We start from the raw sequence: 23,355 nt of genomic DNA, 5'->3' as shown, positions 1-23,355 counted from the left end.
GTGATAATGAATCAAAGTATGCAATAAACAAACACGATTTTAGTGTGAAGAGTAATCTATCTATCTATCTATCTATCTATCTATCTATCTATCTATCTACCTATATATCTATCTATCTATCTATCTAAGCCAAGTGAGTGAGTCAGCTTTTCTCATGACTAGTCTATTTTTAACTTAAATTAAGCTCTTTCTGGATTATGCAGACTTTCTCACAGGAATATAGTAAATCAGTGAATGAAGGTTTTGGAGCAAGTGGCTTTTTGTGTCAATGACTAGATTGCAAGGAATTAGTTATTACATCGCTAATATAGAAATCCACATGCTTGAGATCCTTGAGATTTGCAGAGCCTTTCATTATATGTAGAGATGTAAATAATGTTATTTCAATGCCATAGATGCAGAAGAGGCCAGAGGAGCACTCTGTTCAACTAGAGGAACTCATTTCGGAACCCAGAACGTCTAAACCTGCCAAGCCCTACTCTTACAACCCACCTCAGAGGAACGCCTCTCCCGCTGGGGCCTGCACTGCTCATCTGTCCCCGTGTTGCCAGTCCCCATCACTACGACCAAATCCCAAAAGCACCCCTTCTACGCCCTGCCCTGCTCCCAGCCCTGCCGCAGCTGCCCCTCACTCACCTGCCATCAGCCCTGCCCCAGCTCAGATGCCCAAGGGGGCCGAATCTCAGGACAAGCGCGGAGAGGGACAACCCCCTCGGGATTACCCACAGTCGCTGGAGCCTGGTAAGCATAAGAAAAAGTATCTATATGCAAACAATATACAAATGTGCCTCAAAGGCTTCCAGCTGCCTTTGATGCAGCCTGCCAAAGAACATGCTGCTTGCAATCAGTTTAGAATCAGCTAGTTACAGATGTTAAGCCAAATACCTCTGACACATTAAGAGAAAAAGACAGTAAATTCTACGATATAGTATCACCCAGTAACTTATATCCAGTGCTAATTGGAATAGCCACTGTTGTTAACTGCTGGTGTTGTGGTATTATGTGTGGGTGGCTCTGTTGGCAAGGCCCTGATTGACTGAACAGCTCAAAGCTGCAGAAAATGGCTGCCGGCTGAGCTGGGGCTTTCCACTACTGTTACCTCGGTAATGACAGAAAAACACCTCAATAGCAGCCCTCGCCTCTCTTCCTCCCCCACCGGCCCCGCACTCTCTTCATCATCATTAATGTCTGGCTAACGGCCGCACACAGGTGCTCTGATAAACCAAAGCCTGGCTCGCTTCAAATATCACATTCACACAAGGTTGCATGTGGTCCTCTACCCTTCCTACTGCTAGGAGGTCATGGCAGGGTGCATTTCCTTTTCCTGGTTTTTCATCAAGGAGGCTAAAATAGGGAAGGAGTCACACATCATATTGTGTCATATCATTGGAGTACAAACACATGCATCCCTTTATTTCTAGCGCCGTCTGCTGTAACCCTCCAACATCGCAGCTCCAGTTACATAGGGCATGTATCACACCCCATAGCTCCAATGGGGTCAGAGACCGTGTCTAAGCCTTCATTTAATAGGTTTTCTTCACTTGTGACCTCAAAAGTAGCAAGGGAATTAAGTTTAAAGTGGGCCTGATTTGGAAGGTGCTTTGTATTTCAAACAAAATATTACTGAGAAAATAATGATGAAGAGATATTTTTGTTGGAGATTTTATCAGAGTTGTTTAGCCAGTATTGACAACTGATGATTTTATTATCTGTTTGTTTCTCTCTATAGATTTACCTCCTGGATACACCTACCCTGCAATTGCCATGGGCTACAGGAACGGGCCCTCCCCACAGGATGTTCGACTGGCTGAGCCAGCCGACCTGGAAGCTGTCCAAGTGGAGCCTGCTGAGCATGCTCCCCAGTCTCTCTCCAGCCTGGGGGAGGAGCTAGACTGCCAAGCGGTGGTCAGACCCCTCACAGAGCCACTCCCACCTGAAGAAGTGCAGCAGGAAGAGGACGAAAGAGTGGTCGAGAGTGTTCTGGAACAGAGGGAGGAGGGGGAGGTAGCAGCGGTGACAGAAGCCAACTATGTGCCTGGAGAGAGGGAGCAGGAGGAGCAGCAGGGGCCCGCTGAGGAAGAGGTGCTGGTTTGCCCACCCGCTAAGAGCCCAGTGTGTGAGGCTGCTTCCTGTCCAGTCACCCTGTCGACAGAGGAACCTGAACGACCCGGAGCTGTCATCACTTTGGAAGAGGAAGAGGATGATGAGGCGGTGGGTGAGGAGGGCCAGGTGGAGCATGCTCAAAAGGTCATCGTGCCTGGAAAGCCGGAGCCAGAGCTGCCCACCATCATCGAGCTTGAGCCCTCTTCCCCTGCAGCTCCTGAGCCTCAGACTTCTGCCCTTGAGGGAGCAAAGGACGGCGAGCAGCAGCACAAGAATGAGATGACCCCTGATGACGCCTCAGTGGAATTTGTGTGTCTTTCCCCCGCTTCAGCTTCCGCCCCTACCCCAAACCAGGCAGCTGTTGCCGTGGCCCACAAACCTCTTGTTCCCTGCTACTGGAGTCTGGAGCTGCTGATTGCTGCTGCCTTCTGTACAGATGTACCCCCATTTCCCTTGTTCCCTCTTAGCACCCCATCAGTTGCCCCGTCACAGCCAAACCCCCACCAGGGTATGGAGCTTCTGAGTGAGCTGGCAGATCTGGAGCTGCAACAGCAAAAGCGCACCTGTGGGAAAAGCCAGGGTGAGGGACAGTGGGTCTGCCTATTACTCATACACATTAACATGCACACAGAAACACACTCATATCAGCATTATGCACTTCTCTCTCATAGTTTACCCTCCTTTTCCTCTGCATCCACTGAGACAAACTCCCACTCCCCCCTCAGGCCTAGCCTCCGTCGCTCTGCGTTCCCTCCCAGATACTCCTCTCTTCCTGCTGGTCTCAAGAGTCTCTGGTGGATTCTAACATGTCCCCAGAGAAGCTGTCTGCATGCCTGCTTTTTGTTTCTCTTCTTTGGTGTGTTAAAGACACTTTTATTTTCTAAAAGGCTGTTCTAACGATGCAGAGGCCTCAAGAGAGGGAGAAGAAGCAGGAGGACAGGGCTGAACTACTAGTGAGGGGTGTACACCTCCCTTTCTCACTCCCTCTCTTTCCCTTACAGCTTTCCTTAGGGAGCTGTCTCTGTCTCTCCATCCCGCTGCTGTTTGATCCACACGTGTGCACAAGCGCACACATAAAAACACACGCAATTGCAAATCCTCACACTTTCACAAAAAAAGGGAAAAAAGAGACGGACCAATTGGCTTCCCTCTCTCTCCCACAACACGTTACCGAAAGTTAGTGTGTAATCACAAAAGCAGTCGATGTTTTCAGCACCCTGGAGCATTGCCTGGCTAATTAGACCCCATTGTTTTAAAGTGCCTTTAAAAGCTTCCTTGTTTTTCAAAGCTCCATGTGTTTTGTTTTTTTATTCATGCAAAAGGATGTTTTGTGTTTACCACAGCATCCTAATGCATTTAACCGCTCCCAAAAGAGGGTTCTATAAAAAGGGTATCATCAACTGATTCTAGAGTCAGTGATGTTGTCTTTGTGAAGCGATACTGTTGACAGCTCAAGGAAGTGGCACATGTCGAGTCACAACAATAGTCTTTTAGAAAACAAGTACTAAAAACGAGTGAGAAGAATCAGTATTTTTATTTATATATGTCAAGGTGTAACAGAAAATCCCATGTTTCTTCTCTGTGACTAGACTGCAACACCTGATATTCGCCTCTAAATCAGTCCATAGATGGCAAATATTCAGTCAGTGCCATAAGCAGATAGGGCTATTAAAAGTTGAGCCCAGATGGCCACGGATATAATAGCATCTGGCGAGTCCACATTGATTTGACCTCTGAAACGATACGCTGCTGCTTCCTCGTATTCAATGTATTCCGTTCAATGTTCCCTATTTTCTTCGATTTCTTTCTTGAGGCTTTCTAGTTTATTTTTTGTGACAAATTTTAAGAAAACAAGCTTAGTTCAATCGTAGTGTCTTTTAAATCAAGCATGCATGAACACAATATGAACCAAACAATTATTTTGTTCCCGTAACAGAAGAGGAGTTGCTGATGTTTGACCTCCAGAGTCTTGCAACCCTGGCCACAGCCCGTGCACTGGAGATGGGATCTGAGGAGGGCAGCAGTACGGGTTCAGGGCGACACTTCCCAGCCCGCAGGATCCTCAATTTACGTAGGAAATGCAGCTGGACCCCTCGCAATGAACCGGTAAGACTGCAATTATTGTGTTAATGCTTCAAAACAAAGTTTCTACAGGGTTTTAATGTCGTTCATTTAACAAAATAAATGTGTTTTGCTTGATTTTTTTTTAAAGTTTGATGTTTTCAAGTTAAAAATAATCATAACCACAAATGATGTGTATCTCAGGTGTGCCCGGCCAAAGGTAGCATGGAAACAATGGATGCTCCTGAACTTGCAATGCGTGTGAAGTTGGCTGAGCTACAGCGGCGCTACAAAGAGAAGCAAAAGGAGCTGGCCAAACTTCAGAGGAAGCACGATCATCAGTGAGTGTGACCTTATTCTACTTTTCCCTTAAGCCCTTCTCCAGCCTTTGCATTTAGAGATTTCAAAAGCGATAAACAAAACTCTCAATTGCTTCTAGTTTTCACAGGATTCATTTCTGTGTTCTTTGCTGCTACAACCTTTTGAGTTTAGATATGCAGTATCTCAGACTTCCTCTCTCTCTCTGCTTGTCTACTTACATCTGCGTGTACAAGCAGAAAGGAGGAAACACCTCGCAGCCCAGCACGACGAGGACCGGGGCGGCCAAGGAAGCGGAAACCCAACCTCTCCACGGGTCCGGTGTCCTCATCTGAGGGCCAAAGAAAAGTCAAGTGAGTATCATTCGGGCCATCTACGCTGGTTGGCTATAGTCCAATTTTGCCAGATAAGCCCCTCAGTATCACTGGCATACTGGGACTGCTTCTCATTGGCATGAACAGGAAATAGAAGAACACACGGCTTAACCATTCAAGGAAGTCCACTTTTCTAATATAATCAATACTGGAGTTAATTGTATGAGAGCATAATAAGTGTTGGTTGTGCGTATGTCTGCTATAACAGAGCATTATGTTGCTTGATAATAATATATGGACTAAACATGCCTAAAAAAACACTTACAGGTCTCATTAGGCTTCAATCCAGCTGATGTTAAAATCTCAGTGGCATTAGAGTAGTGCATGTTGAGCTTATCTGGGCTGGGTAGGGGAGCTGTCTGGGGGGAGTAGGGGATGACAGGCAGAGGATGTAATTTAGAGTACTGTGAATTCTCCTGTAATCTGCCCCAGCAGCAGGAATGTGACACACCACTGCCATTACAGCCCCACAGGGTCACCAGGGGTCCAAAGGATAACATGATGGTCAGACAGTCCAGGCAATCAGAGATAAGCTGACATTTAGAGCTCTGTCCATGCTTGTATGAGGGAAAAAAACAACTAGTGGACTACAGTGAGTTGAGCAGCAGGATAACAATGGTGATGGAGACCGATACGGAAGTAGATGATAGAGGATATTCAAGAAACAAGGACCGTACTTAAATATCTCACAATGTGTCGATGGCATTTAAAAAAGTGCAAGTATCAGCTTTTGTCAAAACAGGGGTGCCAGTGCTGTGTGGTGATGGGGGGGGGGGGGCTGATAAACCAAAAGGGTCTAGGGGATAAAGGTTTCCTGTCAGGCTTCAATTAGCCTTGTCATCTGGGTTTGGAAAGGCTTAGACCACTAAATGTCACCTCACAGCGTACCCTCTCTCTCTCCTGCTCTCCACCTTCTCTTCTCCCTGCTTTTCTCACTGTGGTTTCTGGGCAATAGTCCACGGTTCCCAGCTACCCCTATGCAGTGTCGCCTGTCCTTCCAGCGACGGACCCCCCCCCCAGGGTAACGGGCTGGGACCCTGCAGCAATGTTCATTGCAAGGAGGGTAGGGGACAACACGGTGGTGGTGTGGTGCTCTGCAGGCCACAGTACAGTAAAACCGCAGTCTGTCTCTCTATTGTGTTAAAGAATTGAGCCACGGCACAGGTACTTTTCTTCCAGGCAGCCATGGTGCTACAACCCTTTTGTATCTGTGAATGTGTGTGTACAATGCAGCACAGAATGACATGACACATCTGAACAAGGAACAGGCAGACTGGGGACTGATTAGCCCCATGTTGCGTTACATGGCAGGGTTATGTAAAAGCATGTTCTGCACCTGCCACTCATGCTTCTACAAGATGCTGACGCTTGGGTGCTATGATGGAGGGTAGTGGGTCAGTGGGTAACAGCCCAGCCTTTTTTAGTATCTCCTTCATTTTCTTATTACCGCGGGGAGCTTGTGCGGCAGTGTTTTCAAGCCTCCCTGCCTGCGCATTCTATGCATCTGTGTAATTAGGCACAGATGCAGCTGCATGCGTATGAGCATTTATACAGGCATTGTTTGCTTTTGTGCGTGCCTCTGTTATTCCTGTGGGTAGAGGGCTGGGGCCTTTGTGGCGCTGCTTTGATTGGGGGTTAAGGCTGGAGAGAACCACCACTAGCCAGAAAACCCTGCTAATCAATTCTGTTTAATTAGTCACTATACGCTCAGCCCCGCCAGCCCCCCCACCAAGGAAAGGCACTCTGTCATATTGCGTTTGTCAGCAGCAGAAGGCAAGCCGTGACAGGAGCTGCCTGCAGGGACAACTCACACTTCACTGCCACCTCTGTCACTCTCCTGTCAGTCAGCGGGAAAGACAGCCCCACTGTCCGACAATCGCCTGCTTTCTGTTGCAGATGCATATTGACAAACTCTTGGTTATGAGATCTACACACAATCGAGACTTGCATGGAAACTGCTCTCAGATAAACAAAAGAAGCACATAAACGTTAAATAAATAATCAAAAGACATTGTTCTCTCCTACCCTTGCCGTCTGTTGACACGGCACTGCAGATGAAAAGGTCATGGAGGATTAAGAGACTGTTAGGAAGTGTAGATGTTATTTCTTTTGTCGCTTGATTATGTGTACAGGTACAGTCAAAGGTATTTCAACTCAACATCATTTTTATCTTTTTTTTTTCTTCATTTACTTGTTTCTGCTCATTCACCTTCTTCGACAACAGGGGTCCGAAACCTTTTTGATATGAAGTGCCATTTTGAAATGTTCTTGACACTCAGTGTGCCATATCGGCCGTCACCCTATACCATCATCTACCAAGCCTGCTAAAGCAGTGTTATTTTTTTCATCCCGCCACATTCTGTGAATGCCAATCAAAGGCAGGGTAGGGCGGATCAATCGAGCTACCATGAATAAAAGATTGTAGACCTGCCAATGGCTGTGAAAGAGGTAATTTGGCAGGCAGATGAGAGGGCACTTCAACTTTCCCCAAAAAATTCTCTTGGCACATTTACAGTATTGCTATCATGCCATTGGTTAAGCTACCCCTGCCAATGGTGGTACCCATGCCTAAGGTTGCTGACCCCAGCTCACAGTATACTTATTTTAAAAAACAACAACAAAAACGTGGTTAGTTACAAAATTGTATGTGATACAATATGCAAACAAAAAACTAATGTGAAATGTTGAATGTGCTTTATTTATCTACTTCATATTTACACGCTGCTCACTCTGTAAAAGTGACAGATTTCTTAGGCTGCATGCACACCAGGAGAGGGGAAGTTAATCTTTTGTTTGAGTATGGCCTGGCTCACATCGGTGTGGTCTATGGGCAGGATTCCAGAGGGAAATTCAAGGGCATTTGGAGTGGTTGGCCTGTGATGCTGCTCAGTGTAGGGGAAAGAGTGTGCCACAGTGATATGAAAATGCAACTGGAGAGCTATGATAGTTGCTGAGAACAATAGAGCTGCATACAAATGCAATGCCTTCCAACCATTCAGTATATCTTTCAAAGCTATGCAGTGCTTCACAGACACTCCCCAGATATAGCGTTAAGGCTTCATATGCCACACTGCCCTCAAACAATCCCAGGTTCCTTGTTAGATCCCAATAGTTCAAGTGTGTGGTTTAGACACTGGGCTCTTCGTGTCCTTTTTTGTCATTCCGTTCATCAGACAGAGAACGGAGACTTGTTAGATCCCACAGAAAGGTGACTCAACTCGGTATTCCCCTGTGATGTCCTACTCCCTCTTTTTCTTTCAAACCACAGCTATTCTTCCATAATGAATGCATCTCCCTTGTTTTGACTGGCAGGTCGATGGGGGCGGTGCTTGCCCTGTCGCCTGAGGACCTAGGAGGGGGCGGAGACAGCCAGAGAAGGAAGAAGAGGCTGTCTAGTCGAGGCTTTGAGCGACTCAGCAGCACACAGGTCAGGGTCCCCTTGTCCTCCTCCCTTTTGTCCTCTATGCAGCTAGAAATGAAAGAGGCCACTCTTTGTTTCTCCGCATTTGATATATTCCTTTGTTGCACACTATTTCTAATTAGGTGCTACCCTCAGGAGTCAAATCCTCTGCTCTCCATATTAATACCTTTTTCATTGGGGCTTCTCCTGTTCCTTTTTCTTCTCTGTGTGTGAGCAAATGAGAGCTCTCTCTCTCTGACGTTCTGATGCTTTTGCGGCTGCTGTGACCAGGAGTTTAACTGGCTCTCTGGCTCTCTCATCTCTCTCTGTTGCAGCAGATAAAAGCACAGGGCTGCAGAAAAAGTAGTCTTCACAGCATGCACAGCTCCAAGCTGGCCGGTGATGTGACTGAGCTCAAACAGAAAGCCCAGGATAAAAAGATTCTCTCAGGGATGGGCTCCAGGGACAAGGAGGTTTCGCCCTGCAACTCCAACCCCAAGCACGGACACAGAAACCAGGGCACAAGCAAAGCTGAGTCCAGACGAGAGTCTGGGGGACAAAGTGACACAGGTAGATGTAGACAAGCACAGTATTTATGGTGCCTAATGCTGTTTTGTTTCAATAAGCAGTGTTTAAAATTTCACACAGGTGAATCCCTAAATTCCCAATCTTAACCTAGATTTGTGATCGGTTTTGCAAACTTTCTCAGCAGCCAGTGTGGACAGTGGCCCTCAAGAGAGCTGGACTGGACTGGTGCGCCGTGGACGTAAAAAGGAATCCACCACGCCAACACAGGGCTCCTCCCATCTGAGCCAGCCCAGAGCAAGGGTTCTCCGTGGCCAGAGGCAGGAGGCAATGGAGGAGGGAGAGAGCTCCCCTGCAGAGAGTGATTCCTCTGATCAAGGTGAGGCATGGACCAATGAGAGATGGTTATAATGACATGACATACACAGTGATGGGTAATGAAACTGGCCACAGTAACCAAATATGATTGGCTCAGAAGAAATACCTCGGTGTGATTCCTGGTCTTGACCCTCTCTGTTTGCATGTTTTCCTGTGTCCACGCTACTGACTTCTGGGTTCTTTCCTCACAAAGACAGACAAGTGAAGTGAACCTCAGACTTTTGATTAGCTACCTATGCAAGTGTCACTGCATGGAACAGCCACATTTCAAGGATATTTTTGGTTGATGAAAAGCCCATGCTACAGAAAACAAATCAGTAATGACTGCAGTATGTAAAGCATAGCATGTGACAAGTTAAAATAAAGAAACAACCCTTGACATATTGTTAGTATTACTAACACATTGAATCTGAATCCGGTATCCTCTTAAGCCCAGTGTGCCTTTTGTTAATTTGTAAATCGCTTTAAAAGGCACTCAGAAGTGAGTAAAGAGGTGTTGATGAATGTCTTGTAACGGACAGGGGTGTGTGTGCATGGACATTCGACACTTCAGTGATCAGCCTTGTGTTGGCTGGTCTGGGCTAGATGTGCAGCCACAGCTGTGGACACTTGCCTGTGAGAGGCTTTGACAGCCCTGGAGACTTGCAGACTGGGTCAAAGAGCTGCTTGAGAAAGTGCAGTGACACACACACACACACACACACACACACACAAAGTCACTCCTACACTCCCTTGCACATTAACTCTGTAGCATGTGGGTTCACACCAGGAAATACCACCATGGCAAAACACTTCATACATCATTTCTATGAACAGTTAAGCTATTTACTTAAATGCTAATGAAGTGCCTGTGGAATTATGGAGAGTAAGTCAAATAACTCCATTGGCTGGTAATGACTAGAAGAGATGGATGGGATAGGCCATGTAAGTTCATAAAACCTACCTAATAGTAGCATATTAATGCTGTATTGTCTGGTCTGCTATCTCCATTAGACGATGAAGAAGAGGAAGGCAGCTATGATACTGATGGAGGTCAAGAGTACAGAACCCAACCCCTGAGAGACGTCACTTCTAGCTCCTCTGTGACAGGCCCGAGTCCCTCATCTGTTGTAAAACTGGAGGCCAATCAGAAAGCCAGGAACAAAAAACAGAGACAGGAGCTTTATGGTAAAACTGCCCTTTGAAACTTACTCATAAGTCAACAAATGTGTCCCAAAAGCATCTGTTTTGTGTTTCTCCTCCTGGCTAGTTAGCTCGTCCTAAATCTGTTTCTCTAATTGAACGGCACAGGCTCCCAGAGTATGTCTGGAGCAGAAGGCGAGGTCAAAGTAAAGAAGAAGCCACCCCGTAGGCTTGGACTGGCCACTGCAGTCAAAAACCGCCTTGAAGAAGGGGTTAGAAGGCCATGTGGACCAAGGTCTAAGGAGCCGAGGTGGGGCAGCCTTGGGACCAGAGGCAACCGCTTCCGGAGGAGCATGGGACTGGCCACCTTCCCTACCACCAGTGAGAGGCTGAAAAGGGCGACTCGTAAAAGCACCATGTTGAGAGGAGCAATTAATAAGGTTAGAAGAAAGTATTTGGGGATAAAAATGTATCATAAACATGCCTCCCTCGAATTAGTAATTCACACCCTCAAAAGACTTCAATCGTGCAATAATTTATGCTCAGATTGCTTCTGGAGATATGTCACACTCTCATCACTCATCTTGTCCATCCTCATGTCAACTTCAACAGAGGAGAAGCTGCTGGTCAGTTGGGGCACCATCTTCCCAGAGTGAGGAGGGCAGCAGGGGACGGAGGAGCAAGGACCAGCAGGTACCAAAAACAGTGCACACATGCAATGCACCAGGATCCAATCCTAGAAAAAAAAGTTGTACATTCTATGAACAATCCTGATGATGTCTGACAGCGTGCTCAGGGCGTGATCACATTATCCTTTTGGCCGCGGCCAAAACCGGTTTTTCAGCTAAAGTCTAGTACCTTTAAGTAGTGTGAGCGCACCCGCTCCGCGCTCAACTGGGGCCAGCTGGGCCGCCACGGCCCGCTTGAAATAGGTGGGCTTTAGCGGAGCCGTTTGCACATGTACGAGCACGAGCGTGCGCACGTGTACGCGCACGAGCACGAGCCCTACGGCAGTAGCGTTATGTCCGCCTGTTCGGACATGTAAATAGAAGGACGGACCATGCGCGGACATTTAACAACAACAACAATGGCGGTGAAAGGTTCATGTTGGTGTGATGCGGAGGTGGAGTGTTTACTGCAGATTTGGTCGGATGAAAATATTCAAAAACAGTCGACAAGACACACAAAAACTGTCTGTGGAAAGATTTGTAAACAAAGCCACACACACGCGATCAATGCGTGTGACTTGTTACGGCTTGAAGGCGTATGGACAGCAAGAAGTATTGGCCGAGGCCCAGGTAGTGTGAGGGCCTGCTCACACTATCCTTTTGGCCGCGGCCAAAACCGGTTTTTCAGCTAAAGTCTAGCACCTTTAAGTAGTGTGCGCGCACCCGCTCCACGCTCAACTGGGGCCAGCTGGCCCTCCACGGCCCGCTTGAAATAGGTGGGCTTTAGCGGAGCCGTTTGAACATGTACGAGCACGAGCGTGCGCACGTGTACGCGCACGAGCACGATGCCTACGGCGGTTCTGACGTCATTTATGTGCGCATGTTCGGACATAGAAAATAGAAGGACGGACCATGCGCCGACATTTACAACAACAACAATGGCGACTATAGGCGCTTAGAGGAGGAGCGCAGCAGGCTGGACATAGAAACACTTAACGCCTATATCACCACTCAGGCAGAGACTGAGGTCCGCCGACAACAGCGGACAGATGCCATGTTTCAGCAGCTTCTGGGTGCCATGACACAACCGGCCAGGTCTATGTCACAGGAAAACCTGAGCTACTGTCAGTTGTGACATTAAAATTATTAAAAAACAGAGCCGGAGTCTGCCAGAAGACTGCTGCGTGCACTATTTTTTGTATTTAATTTTGTTATTGTAAGGTATTTAACAACTTCCATGCATGTTTATTTTAAATAGTTTTTACCTTTTATATAACGTGATTGTGACTTTTTATATTTTTTAAGTGTTTTTCTAGATATGTTGTTTATAATTTTGTTTTGCCAACTTTTAATAAAACTGTCTTACCATACATCTTGTCTTTTTATAAACCTATAAGGTCCATACATCTATTGGAAACAATTTATTGTAAGCCTCAGTGCATCAATCAATACATAAAGATCAGGTTATGAGATGTAAAACAACACAGTTTAAAACAAGTAAATGTAGACAACAAAAATGGTTTTAATTCTATTTTATTTATACAACCATGTCATAACGCTGCTTTCCATTATGTGCGAGTGCGCCCCTGAAAGACCGCGCGCATTTTATAAACAAAGCGACGCATCGAGATGACGTCTATCAATGCGTGTGACGTGTTACGACGTGACACGTCACACGCATACGTGATGACGTGATGACGTACGGACAAGCAAAAAGCATGGGCCGGGGCCGAGGCCGGGGCAGTGTGAGCACAAACGGGGCTGGGGCGCGGGGGGAGAGGGAGGGGGGACAAGTACCCTAAAGTCCGGGTCTCGGCCCGGGAGGATAGTGTGAGCAGGCCCTGAGTACAAACGGGGCTGGGGCGCGGGGGGGAGAGGGAGGGGGGACAAGTACCCTAAAGTCCGGGTCTCGGTCCGGGAGGATAGTGTGAGCGCGCCCTCACACTATCCTTTTGGCCGCGGCCAAAACCGGTTTTTCAGCTAAAGTCTAGTACCTTTAAGTAGTGTGAGCGCACCCGCTCCGCGCTCAACTGGGGCCAGCTGGGCCGCCACGGCCCGCTTGAAATAGGTGGGCTTTAGCGGAGCCGTTTGCACATGTACGAGCACGAGCGTGCGCACGTGTACGAGCACGAGCACGAGCCCTACGGCAGTAGCGTTATGTCCGCCTGTTCGGACATGTAAATAGAAGGACGGACCATGCGCGGACATTTAACAACAACAACAATGGTGGTGAAAGGTTCACGTTGGTGTGATGGGGAGATGGAGTGTTTACTGCAGATTTGGTCGGATGAAAATATTCAAAAACAGTCGACAAGACGCATAAAAACTCCGAGGTCTGTGGAAAGATTTGTAAACAAAGCCACACACACTCGATCAATGCGTCTGACGTGTTACGGCTTGAAGGCGTATGGACAGCAAGAAGTATTGGCCGAGGCCCAGGTAGTGTGAGTACAAACGGGGCTGGGGCGCGGGGGAAGAGGGAGGGGGGACAAGTACCCTAAAGTCCGGGTCTCGGTCCGGGAGAGTCCCGTCACACGCATTGATCGCGTGTGTGTGGCTTTGTTTACAAATCTTTCCATAGACCTCGGAGTTTTTGTGCGTCTTGTGACTGTTTTTGAATATTTTCATCCGACCAAATCTGCAGTAAACACTCCACCTCCGCATCACACCAACGTGAACCTTTCACCGCCATTGTTGTTGTTGTTAAATGTCCGCGCATGGTCCGTCCTTCTATTTACATGTCCGAACAGGCGGACATAACGCTACTGCCGTAGGGCTCGTGCTCGTACACGTGCGCACGCTCGTGCTCGTACATGTGCAAACGGCTCCGCTAAAGCCCACCTCTTTCAAGCGGGCCGTGGACGGTCCGCTGGCCGCAGTTGAGCGTGGAGCGGGTCCACTCACACTGCTTAAAGGTACTAGGCTTTAGCTGAAAAAACGGTTTTGTCCTTACTGTCCTTTTGACAGTAAGGACAGTGTGATCACGCCCTTACTGTCTGAGGTTTCTCACCCTGGAGGACCATTACTGTAGAACTATTAAAAGTACTTAGCACATTGCACATAGCCCAACCTCCTGCTGAGAGGAGTTGTGGGAAGGGGGGAGGGGCTCACACCTTCTGCTGTGACAGAGTGAAAAAAAATGGCTGTATAGTCTCCCGTGGTTATTTGCTACTTTGTGTAGCATGCTTAACAATTTCTTCTATCACACGTTCTATCTACATGCTTTTTTTTTTTAAACCCATCCCTGCATCCATTTATTCTTCTGTGCGCCCCTTCTGTTATATTTTACAGCCAAAGGGGCGAGCAGTGAGCCGTCTGCTGGAGAGTTTTGCGGCCGATGAGGGCTTTCAGATGGATGGAAGCAGCTTCTCAGAAGAAGAGGAGGACAGCAGCCACTCATACTGCAACAAAAGCCCTGAAGGTCAAAGATAATGCTGTATAGTTTGCATCAGCGTTTCAAGCAGCAAATAGTTTCCAGTGATGTTGTTAAATATTAAATGTGGTGTTTGCCTTTTCCTTTATGCAGTCCCCAACTGCATCCTGACCAAAGAACTCTTAGCTGATGGGCTGAAGGTGCTAATCTCCAAGGAGGATGAGCTTCTATATGCTGCAAGGGTCCACACACTGGAGCTCACAGACATGTAAGCACAGTGGTTCAAGTGATCAATCAGTGTGTTTCTTAATATGGCATTCCAATAACATGATTTTATTTTTTAAGACAGTCACTACGATTGAAATGGAAGCAATGCTGATACAATCAATAGACTTAGATATGTCAGTCTGCACATGTGCTAGATATTGCACAACGTTGTATTTCTATGTAGAATAATGGCCAGAAGTGGTTGGAAATAAAATTAATAAATCATCCTTGAGGCTACTACATCCTTCCAGACATCAACACACTATACATATATTATATTTATACACTAAATCATGTATACAAAGTTTATTGGGGCAGGCATCTTTAGGATCAAAAAAGAAGAATTTTGCACGAGAGGACCAGAAGTTATCACCAGTATAGGTTTTTGCCTCTTTTTATACCTTTTCATATCTTTCTTCCTTAACTTACAAATGCCACATTGTCCCATCCCTAGCTCTGAGTATCAATATGGCTCCTCTAGCTCAGGCAGCAAAAAAGATGCTTTAACAGCAGAGTGGGAATAGCATATGACATAGGAGCCAGGCAAGCATAACACAAACACCTAATAAATATATTTCTCTTTTCTCTGCGGTTCTTTTTTCCCTTAGCTTTAGCATTGTTATCTATGGTGAAAGAGGAAACCGACCAAGAATCTATTCATTGGAGCAACTGCTACAGGAAGCTGTGAGTCATTCACCCTTTTATTTCTCTTTAACGTTGTTCTCACCCTCTGTAATTCTCCTTCCAGTGTCTCTATAGCTCTGCCTGTTCCTTTGTTTTCTGTCCTTCAACCCCTCTTGACTGTCTCTCATTGAGACCATCTAAATCTCTTACATGCGTATGAATACAGTATATAGGGGCAGGATCTTGAGGTTTGTTTGAGAGAGTATGTGGATGTCTGTTAAACCAAACTCCGTGTGTGGATGGGATAATCTTTTAACCACTGGATCCATTCTTGTTTTGTAGTTTAAATGGAAGATGATGTGAACTTTACATACCTGTTGTGCTGCCAAAGGCTCAAATCGATAAAGACACAACAGCGTTTAAAGTCAAGTTAGGCTAATGATGATCTGGAATGATCCAAAAGTGTCTGGCTATCCAGCTTTTATAAGATATCTATATTTCACAATGAAATAGTTTTTCCCTTTAGCTTTTGCTTTTTTTCACTTGCACCTGGGGTGGTTAAGATTTTTATTTTATCCAAACCACAAGATCGTTTGGATTTGTAATTATCACTCATGTTAAGATACAATTACAGTTTACGTAAGTCATCCATGTAATGAGACCTAATTATACATTGTAAAAACCGCAGCACATTCTTGGCTGGCGTTCATTTGCATTTAGGTAACATGTGCTTCCTTGTGTGCACTGCATCCGGAATGGAGTTTAGTGTTTACTGCAGCAGCTGACCTTTTTCCCACTTCTTTTTTTTTTACTGAGCAAATGTTGGTCTCTATTCACTAATAACAGCTGGGTCATCTAAAGCAAAGCTGTCATACCCACATCTTCTCTGGCGGTAGTGAAGATGTACAGTATATCCACAGGGCATAGGACGTTGTGCTTTCACAACCCTGGAGGAGTAAAGCAGAGTTTAACTGGCATGATATTGTGCCTTGGATTAATGGCTTTTGCTATCATTCTAATAGGGAATAGGAGAAGCTGCCAAGAGGGCACAATAACTGTGCAGAGACTTGTCATGCCAAATGGTAACCCTAGTTTTGTGAAAACTCGCAAAAACTCTTGCGAGACTCGCTTCCCGACCACTCAGACTAACCTCAATCATTCAAGGACTAATACCTCACCTTAACCATCTCACAAGAGATTCACAAATCATGGGTTACCGTCTAGACCCGACCTCAGAAACCTGCGTTTTGTGATTACATTTCATCTAAAGCTATGAGTAATGTACGTATATGACCTTATTGTGATATGTAAATTATCCTCTTATAGACTATACATTATTGAATTTCCTGTTTGTTATGTTGAAGTTAGGGTCGCAACTAATGATTATTTTCATTGTCAATTAATTTGTGGATTATTTTCTCGATTAGTTGTTTGAAAAATGTCGATCAGTGTTTCCCTAATCCCAAGATGATGTCCTCATACGTCTTTGTTGTTTTGTCCTCTACTCAAAAGATGTTCAGTTTTCTGTCATAGAAGAGGAAAAGGAATTTTGACTTGTTTTTCTTTTTTAATTTCTTCGATTTATTAATATTTGACAACTAATCGATCGATCTTTGCAGCTCTAGTTGAAGTGCAGCATGTATGGAAGTGAGCTGTTTGCTTCTTTCTGAAATAACATAATAGGCGTAGATTTTCACTTTAAGTCATGAGGAATTATCAGTTATAAACGCAATGTTTTCAATAAAAGCAGTATACAATATTGTTAATATTGTTTGAATTTAAAACCCTATGTTTTTACCACCTCTCTGTAAACGTTTAAAGTTAACAAAGATTAATAAATCCCAGGTGTACAGGATTCAATTTCCCCCTCAAACAAACATAATACTTTGTAAGTATTTTTGTGCAGTATTAGGCTTTTTATTTGTTAATTTTGTTTATATCTCGCTGTCGGTGTTATCCTAACTGTCCATAAGATCAGTGTTCATCAGGTGCCTGTTGTTCTGCAGCTGAAGATCAAACATATATTAGTCCATTTACTATCTGACCACTTGTCTCCTCTTTTCTCATCCCTGTGTAAGCTCGCTCATATACCAATTCTTCCGAGCTCTACACAAAGCACTTCTGACAACTTTTTAACACTCATCAGATAGCAGCTAGTCCTTATTATGCCATACATCCACTTTCTTGTCTATAAATTAGCCTCAAAGTCATTTATTTGACTCTGACACCAATGCCTTGATTTTCACAGTGCTCCTTCTGCACCTCCCCATGCACACACACACACACACACACACACACACACAACCACATCCACACCTCATCAGTCAAAGGGTCCCTTGCCATGGCAACAGTAAATGAAAGCAACCTGAAAGAGTCCCCAGTGAGTGGCGGATGCTGGGGCTGCCTGCATTGTTGGAGGGAGGATCTGGCAACCTGCAATCACAAGCCCTCTATTCAGGCGCTCTTTAGTATTACTCAGCAAGTCAGGATTTACTGCATCATGGCTTCCGTTCTTTTCAGCCCTGACTGGCACATTGGCATGAGATAAGTGCCGCTTGGAAACGTGGCACAGTGGCTGCCCTTGCACAATGCTCTATGGCTCACACACTGTTTGTATGTATGTGTGTGTCTGTGCGTGCATGCATGCATGTCTGTGTGTGTGTAACCTGTAATGAATCTTGATTATGTTTTGGTCTGGCCTACAGGTCCTGGATGTACGACCAGAGTCAGACTCTGTGCTCAATGAAGGAACCAGGGTTTGTGCTTACTGGAGCGAACGCTCACGCTGCTTATACCCAGGCTACGTCCGCAGAGGTGATACATCAGCTTCTTCTATATCTGTTTCCTTGTTTATCCTCTGTATTTAAAACTATATGTTTAGTTGTATTTACATACAATAAATGTCCCTGCTCACTGAGGATGTGCATTTTATCTCTTGCAGGTTGTTCATCTGATGATGGGAAGCAAGGAGGAGTGATGGTAGAGTTTGATGATGGAGACAGAGGGAAGATTTCTCTCCCAAACATCCGCCTCCTGCCTCCAGGATATCAGATTCATTGTGAGTGCTTCCCCTTTGTGTAACTGTTTCATGTTGCACTGTATTGTCTACCTATACAGTAAGTAAATGCTAATAATGCTAATAATCTTCTGCCCCTTGTCCTTCAGGTGGGGAGTCATCTCCTGCACTGCTGATACCCAGCGAGACAACAGCCAAGAAAAGTTGTAGTCTGGAGCAGGCCCCCCTCAGTGACAGACCTTCAAACAGATTTAACATTATTAATACTTTAACCAACAGCCAATCTCTAACTGTTCACAAAAGAAGACCAGGTAATAATTAACCTGTTAAACTCTTTCACTGTCTTTCACTGTAAATGACACACAGTAGAAGCTGTAAGGTTTGAGTAAGTTAAAGTAACACCATCAGCAAATTATTGAAGCTATAATGCTTACATTGAACAAAACTGTTTTTAAAGCTCAAATTGAAATATTCCAAATGTTCCATTTCTCATTTGTCTCAGTTTATATAAAAATACTTTGATATAACCCGCTATTTAAGCTATCTTTCAGAACCATGAGTTCTCGACTATAATTCAAAATACATTTCTGTGGGTTTGTAATATTTGTGCAAAAGCCTTGCACAATATCCTATTTTTGTGTACTCTCTGTCAGAGATGTTCATTTCAACTCTTGGGATTTTTGTGGCTGTATATACTTCTTTACTTGTTCTGCACATAGACATTATATTCAGAGATAATTCTAATATGTCTACAACATGTGTATGAATGAGGGGTTGAAAGAAATTGCCAGAGAATTGAACCAACATATCTTTGACCTAGTGTCACATTAAATGAGCAGTAGAGGCTTTAGAACAACATGCCTTTGTGGGGATAATGTCCTAGATTGTATTAGATCATAACAGGTGCACCAAATAAATTGGTCAATGTACAACTCAGATGTGTCATAATTTGCAGATGTGTTATGTATTGCTAAAATATTACATTTCTGTTTGTTCTAGGGAGACCAAAAGGTTCTGGGAAAAAACAAAAGCAGCAGCAACAGCAGGCAGATAATGCTAATAAAAATCCTTCACCTTTCCTGGGTTGGCCTTTTTTGGGCAACACCAGGAAGAGGTCATCTGACAACTTATTTCAGCTCAATGGGGCACCCAGGAAGGCCTTAAGAGGGACTGAGGGTGACCTGTTCCCTTTGCCTAGGACCCAGCCACTGGCCTCCGCCCCAGCCAAAGGCCTTTTCAGCAGCAGCTCCTTTGAGGTGGACTCCTTCAGCAGCATTGCAAATGGCTACTCCTCCTTCTGTACTCAGCCGTCAGGGCCAAGTCCAGGTTTGTCTCTGGGCCCCAAAAGTGGGCCGTATGGCCAGAGGCGCAGGCAAGACGAGCCTGCTGTGCCAAGAAACAGGAAGTCTGGTCAAGAGTTCTTAGTCAAGTTAGATCATGAAGGAGTGACATCACCCAAGACAAAGAACAGCAAGGCTCTGCTGTTGCGAGGTGGATCTTCCAGTGTGAGTGGTATGCCCAGAACAGAGGCTTACTCTCACCCAGTCCTGCTGGTTAAAGACAACAAAGAGGGCGGTGCCTCCAGAGTAGAACTTCTCCGGAAAGGAACAACACCCCAAAGAAAGCCCTCCTATTCTCTGCGTCTGGATGAATATGGCGACTTGGGCTTCAGCTCCCACAGAGAGTGTCACAGCTCCTACTCGGATCTGGATGATGAAGATGAAGAGAGAAGAAGGGCTGCACTGGCTGCAGCCTCAGGAGGACTAAGGACGGCTGGCCGCTTCTTGTCTCGTCTCTCTGTCTCCTCCTCATCTTCTGGTTCTTCAAGCTCCTCTTCTTCAGGCTCTCTCTCCAGTTCCAGCCTGTGTTCCTCAGACAATGATTCCTCCTACAGTTCAGAGGATGAGGACACTTCTACACTCATGCTTCAGAGTTGTCTGTCTTCCCACCGGGGTCTCCTGCAACCCTCTGAACCTTCAACTTCATCAAGGTCGCACCAGCACTCCTTTGTGGCCAAAGCTATGGCTGTTTCCAATGCCAAAGGAGGCCCCCTTGACCATGTCTCCAACAGCAAGTCCCTGAAGAGGAAAGAATGTACCAGCTCCACCTCTAAACCATCAAAAGATTTTGTGAAGAAACCTAGAATGCTTCCAGATGACACCTCATTTATTCCACGGCCCAAGATGTCTGCATTCCTTGCAGGACGACAAATGTGGAGATGGTCAGGAGACCCTACACAGGTGAGAATAGTCCATATCCATGTTTCTACTGCATCAGTATAGCTTGATGTGTCCTTTGTATCTTTCATATCAGTTCAATTATCTTAAAATACTTAATCTCTAGAGGTAATGATAACAAATATCATTATCAAACATGATTGGTCAAACTGTCTCTTTCCACAGCGGCGAGGTCTAAAGGGCAAGGCCAAGAAGCTTTTTTATAAGGCCATTGTGCGAGGCAGAGACACAGTGAAAGTGGGAGACTGTGCTGTGTTCCTTTCGGCTGGACGACCTAACCTTCCATACGTAGGTCGCATTGAGAACTTTTGGGAATCCTGGACCTCCAGTATGGTGGTCAAAGTCAAGTGGTTCTACCACCCTGAAGAGACCAAGCTCGGCAAGAGGCATCGGGATGGCAAGGTGAGCCGTGATGGAGGTTATAATTTTATGGAAACTATTAGTCATTCGTAGCATACAGTATATGAAACTTTCAAATGACATTCTTTCTTTGTTGGTTCATAAATATAACAATGCAACTGACCCTGTATTATCCCTACCCAGCATGCCCTTTACCAGTCATGTCATGAGGATGAGAATGACGTCCAGACAATCTCTCATAAGTGCCAGGTGGTGAGCAGGGAGGAATATGAGTGTCTGACTCGCAATCAGAAGCCGAACAGTACCTCCCCAGACCTCTACTACCTGGCTGGGACGTATGACCCAACCGCTGGTCAAGTGGTCACTAGTGACGGTGTGTCCATCCTGTGCTGAACCTCCATGAGGACACTACTGAAGGATTCCTTTGGATGAAAGGATACAAGTCCATGACTTTACCTACAAGACCATCCAGCCTGGGAGGACAAGTGTTTCTTGGGTATGCCTCAAGGATCCATGGACTAAATGTCAGCACCAAAGCAGGGCTGTCTGAGGTTACACACTGGAGTCTATTGGCGTCTAACCTTTGTGAAAGTGAAGGGGACGTCCATAACTGGTTGATCCTTTCAAGAAGAAGAAGAAGAAGAAGAAGAAAGTCTGGGTGTTTATGGGCATCACCAAAATTCAATATGTGGTGTGTCAATTGCCTAACTAATCTCTTTTTAATGAATCCATGTGATAGACAGCTTTATAAACGGTTTTAGGACTCATGCTTTCAGCTCCTATCGTGTCACCAAAGGAGAACTGAGAGTGCATTTGACTGTGCAAGGTATCAAGAGGCTGAATAGTCTCTGCGGACCAATTCTTTAAAGGTAGCCGTATCTAAATGAAAGGAAAAGAAAGTGAGGTATGGGGCTCTCCCTAGACCTCTTCATTCCAGGGAAGTTGAAAATGTATAAAGGTTGTAAAGTTGTCTTTGATGTCTGTAAATATTTTGAATTTTTTCCCAATCAAGCCATACACTTCAGTACCTCTCGCCTGTCTTAACTGTTCAGGTGTACATTGTACAGGTCAATTATTGTATTGTTGTCTGTTGTCTATATGTACATAAAAGCTATTTTATATAGGAGTTTATTGTATATATGAGAAGTATCTTTCCATGTTTGCGATTGATTTATTTTTATATGGGTGTAGAATACATTACGTCGTTTTCCTTTGCTTTGGGAAGTCAAGATTGGAGATGTTAGTGTTGCACTGCATATGCCCTGCTGAGACACAGAGCACAAACAAAGACAGAAGGATTTAGTCTATTACAGGACAAGACTCACTTTCTGAGAGAGAGGGGTCATCCTGTTTAAAAAATAGGTCAAGTGGCTTTTTGTAAAAGTGTTCTGATACTTCGCATTTTTTGTTATCCTATTTTAAAAAACACCTTTTTATTTATGTACTTCTCAGTTGGTCAGCATCATGAAGCAGATCCCGTTGGACTGCAATCACGGGTCAAAAATGATTTAAGATCAATGATATAAGTATAACATTTTGAACCAATATTTGTGTGAGATGAGTGTCCTGGCATCACTATAATCAAGTCCACACAAATCAATTTAAAACAAGACTGGGTCTTTTAATGAAAATGTGTTAAATGAATGCATAGTTTGGCACGTTATTACCTACAAAATACCAAAGTGTCTTTTAATATCTTTATTTCCTTTATTTAAATTTAGCATATGTCATGCACCTGTACTGAACTCAAATCAGAAATCACTGGTAATTTAAAGAATATTTGTCCTCCACTATGTCCATATATATTGGCTTTGCATTGTGACAATGGTTTCTTGCACATGTACCTGCAGTTTTGTTTAGTGCAAACATATGCAGCAAAAAGCCACCTGGGGGTGTGACTATGACGGTCAAGGTACAGACAAAGTAAGATTTTGAGTACTGACAATTTGTTGGAAGCCGTCTATTTTAGTTCCATCAGCCATCTGTCTATTTTGTACAGTACACGCACATACTCAATGCTAACTGTGAAGGACAATCAAATTCACAAAGCAATGGACATAGAGTAGGTTCACTGAATCGGAAAATTCTGTTTATTTAATTTGTGCCAAGTACATTTTTGTCTATTTTTTGTCTTGTTTGATATGCAATCCTGAGTATTCTTTGTTCACAAAGTTTTATTTTGTTTGCCAACAGTTTATTTATTGTCAGTGTTGCTGTTTGTTCATGCCAAGAGCGCTTTATGAGAATGTGACATTGTTTTTCTTGGTGTGATGTCGCATTTGCATTTCTTAAATAAAACTGGTCTTGTAGAGGCCATCTAGTGAAAAGAAATAAAGCAACACTGGATTCTTCTCACCCGCAAACCTCTGTGAATTGATTCTATTATTTTAGTTGTGTCATCTCATTGCACCTGCCATTTCCTTTTAACACGTTTATGTTTGACCGTTTTGTAATGACTTAATGAGATTTTGCCTTTGAAGGACAGAATACATTTGATTTTCACATCAGAATGTAACAAACTGACACAAA

The 23,355-nt window shown here is 44.8% G+C and overlaps 1 protein-coding gene across 4 annotated transcripts in view; it reads left to right on the top strand.

Moving 5' to 3' along the window:
* bahcc1a (BAH domain and coiled-coil containing 1a) overlaps positions 1-22,981 on the top strand; it is a 67,090-nt gene extending 44,109 nt beyond the window's left edge. For 3 of the 4 annotated variants that reach the window (XM_083931543.1, XM_083931541.1, XM_083931544.1), the window contains 20 exons: positions 396-741; positions 1,730-2,683; positions 4,040-4,209; positions 4,369-4,505; positions 4,722-4,835; positions 8,169-8,283; positions 8,592-8,826; positions 8,966-9,160; positions 10,153-10,326; positions 10,450-10,721; positions 10,894-10,974; positions 14,241-14,370; positions 14,476-14,590; positions 15,198-15,273; positions 17,919-18,027; positions 18,155-18,271; positions 18,379-18,540; positions 19,229-20,469; positions 20,632-20,868; positions 21,010-22,981. In XM_083931543.1, the coding sequence (XP_083787669.1) occupies positions 396-741; positions 1,730-2,683; positions 4,040-4,209; positions 4,369-4,505; positions 4,722-4,835; positions 8,169-8,283; positions 8,592-8,826; positions 8,966-9,160; positions 10,153-10,326; positions 10,450-10,721; positions 10,894-10,974; positions 14,241-14,370; positions 14,476-14,590; positions 15,198-15,273; positions 17,919-18,027; positions 18,155-18,271; positions 18,379-18,540; positions 19,229-20,469; positions 20,632-20,868; positions 21,010-21,219 (5,190 nt within the window). In that variant the 3' untranslated portion in view covers positions 21,220-22,981. The remainder of the gene's footprint in view (positions 1-395; positions 742-1,729; positions 2,684-4,039; positions 4,210-4,368; positions 4,506-4,721; positions 4,836-8,168; positions 8,284-8,591; positions 8,827-8,965; positions 9,161-10,152; positions 10,327-10,449; positions 10,722-10,893; positions 10,975-14,240; positions 14,371-14,475; positions 14,591-15,197; positions 15,274-17,918; positions 18,028-18,154; positions 18,272-18,378; positions 18,541-19,228; positions 20,470-20,631; positions 20,869-21,009) is intronic. The other variant, XM_083931542.1, reaches the window with a different exon arrangement.
* Positions 22,982-23,355: the final 374 nt, after the last annotated feature.

Source organism: Echiichthys vipera (assembly GCF_963691815.1).
Source record: "Echiichthys vipera genome assembly, chromosome: 17".
Lineage (NCBI taxonomy): Eukaryota > Metazoa > Chordata > Actinopteri > Perciformes > Trachinidae > Echiichthys > Echiichthys vipera.
This window is presented reverse-complemented; position numbering and strand designations above follow the sequence as displayed.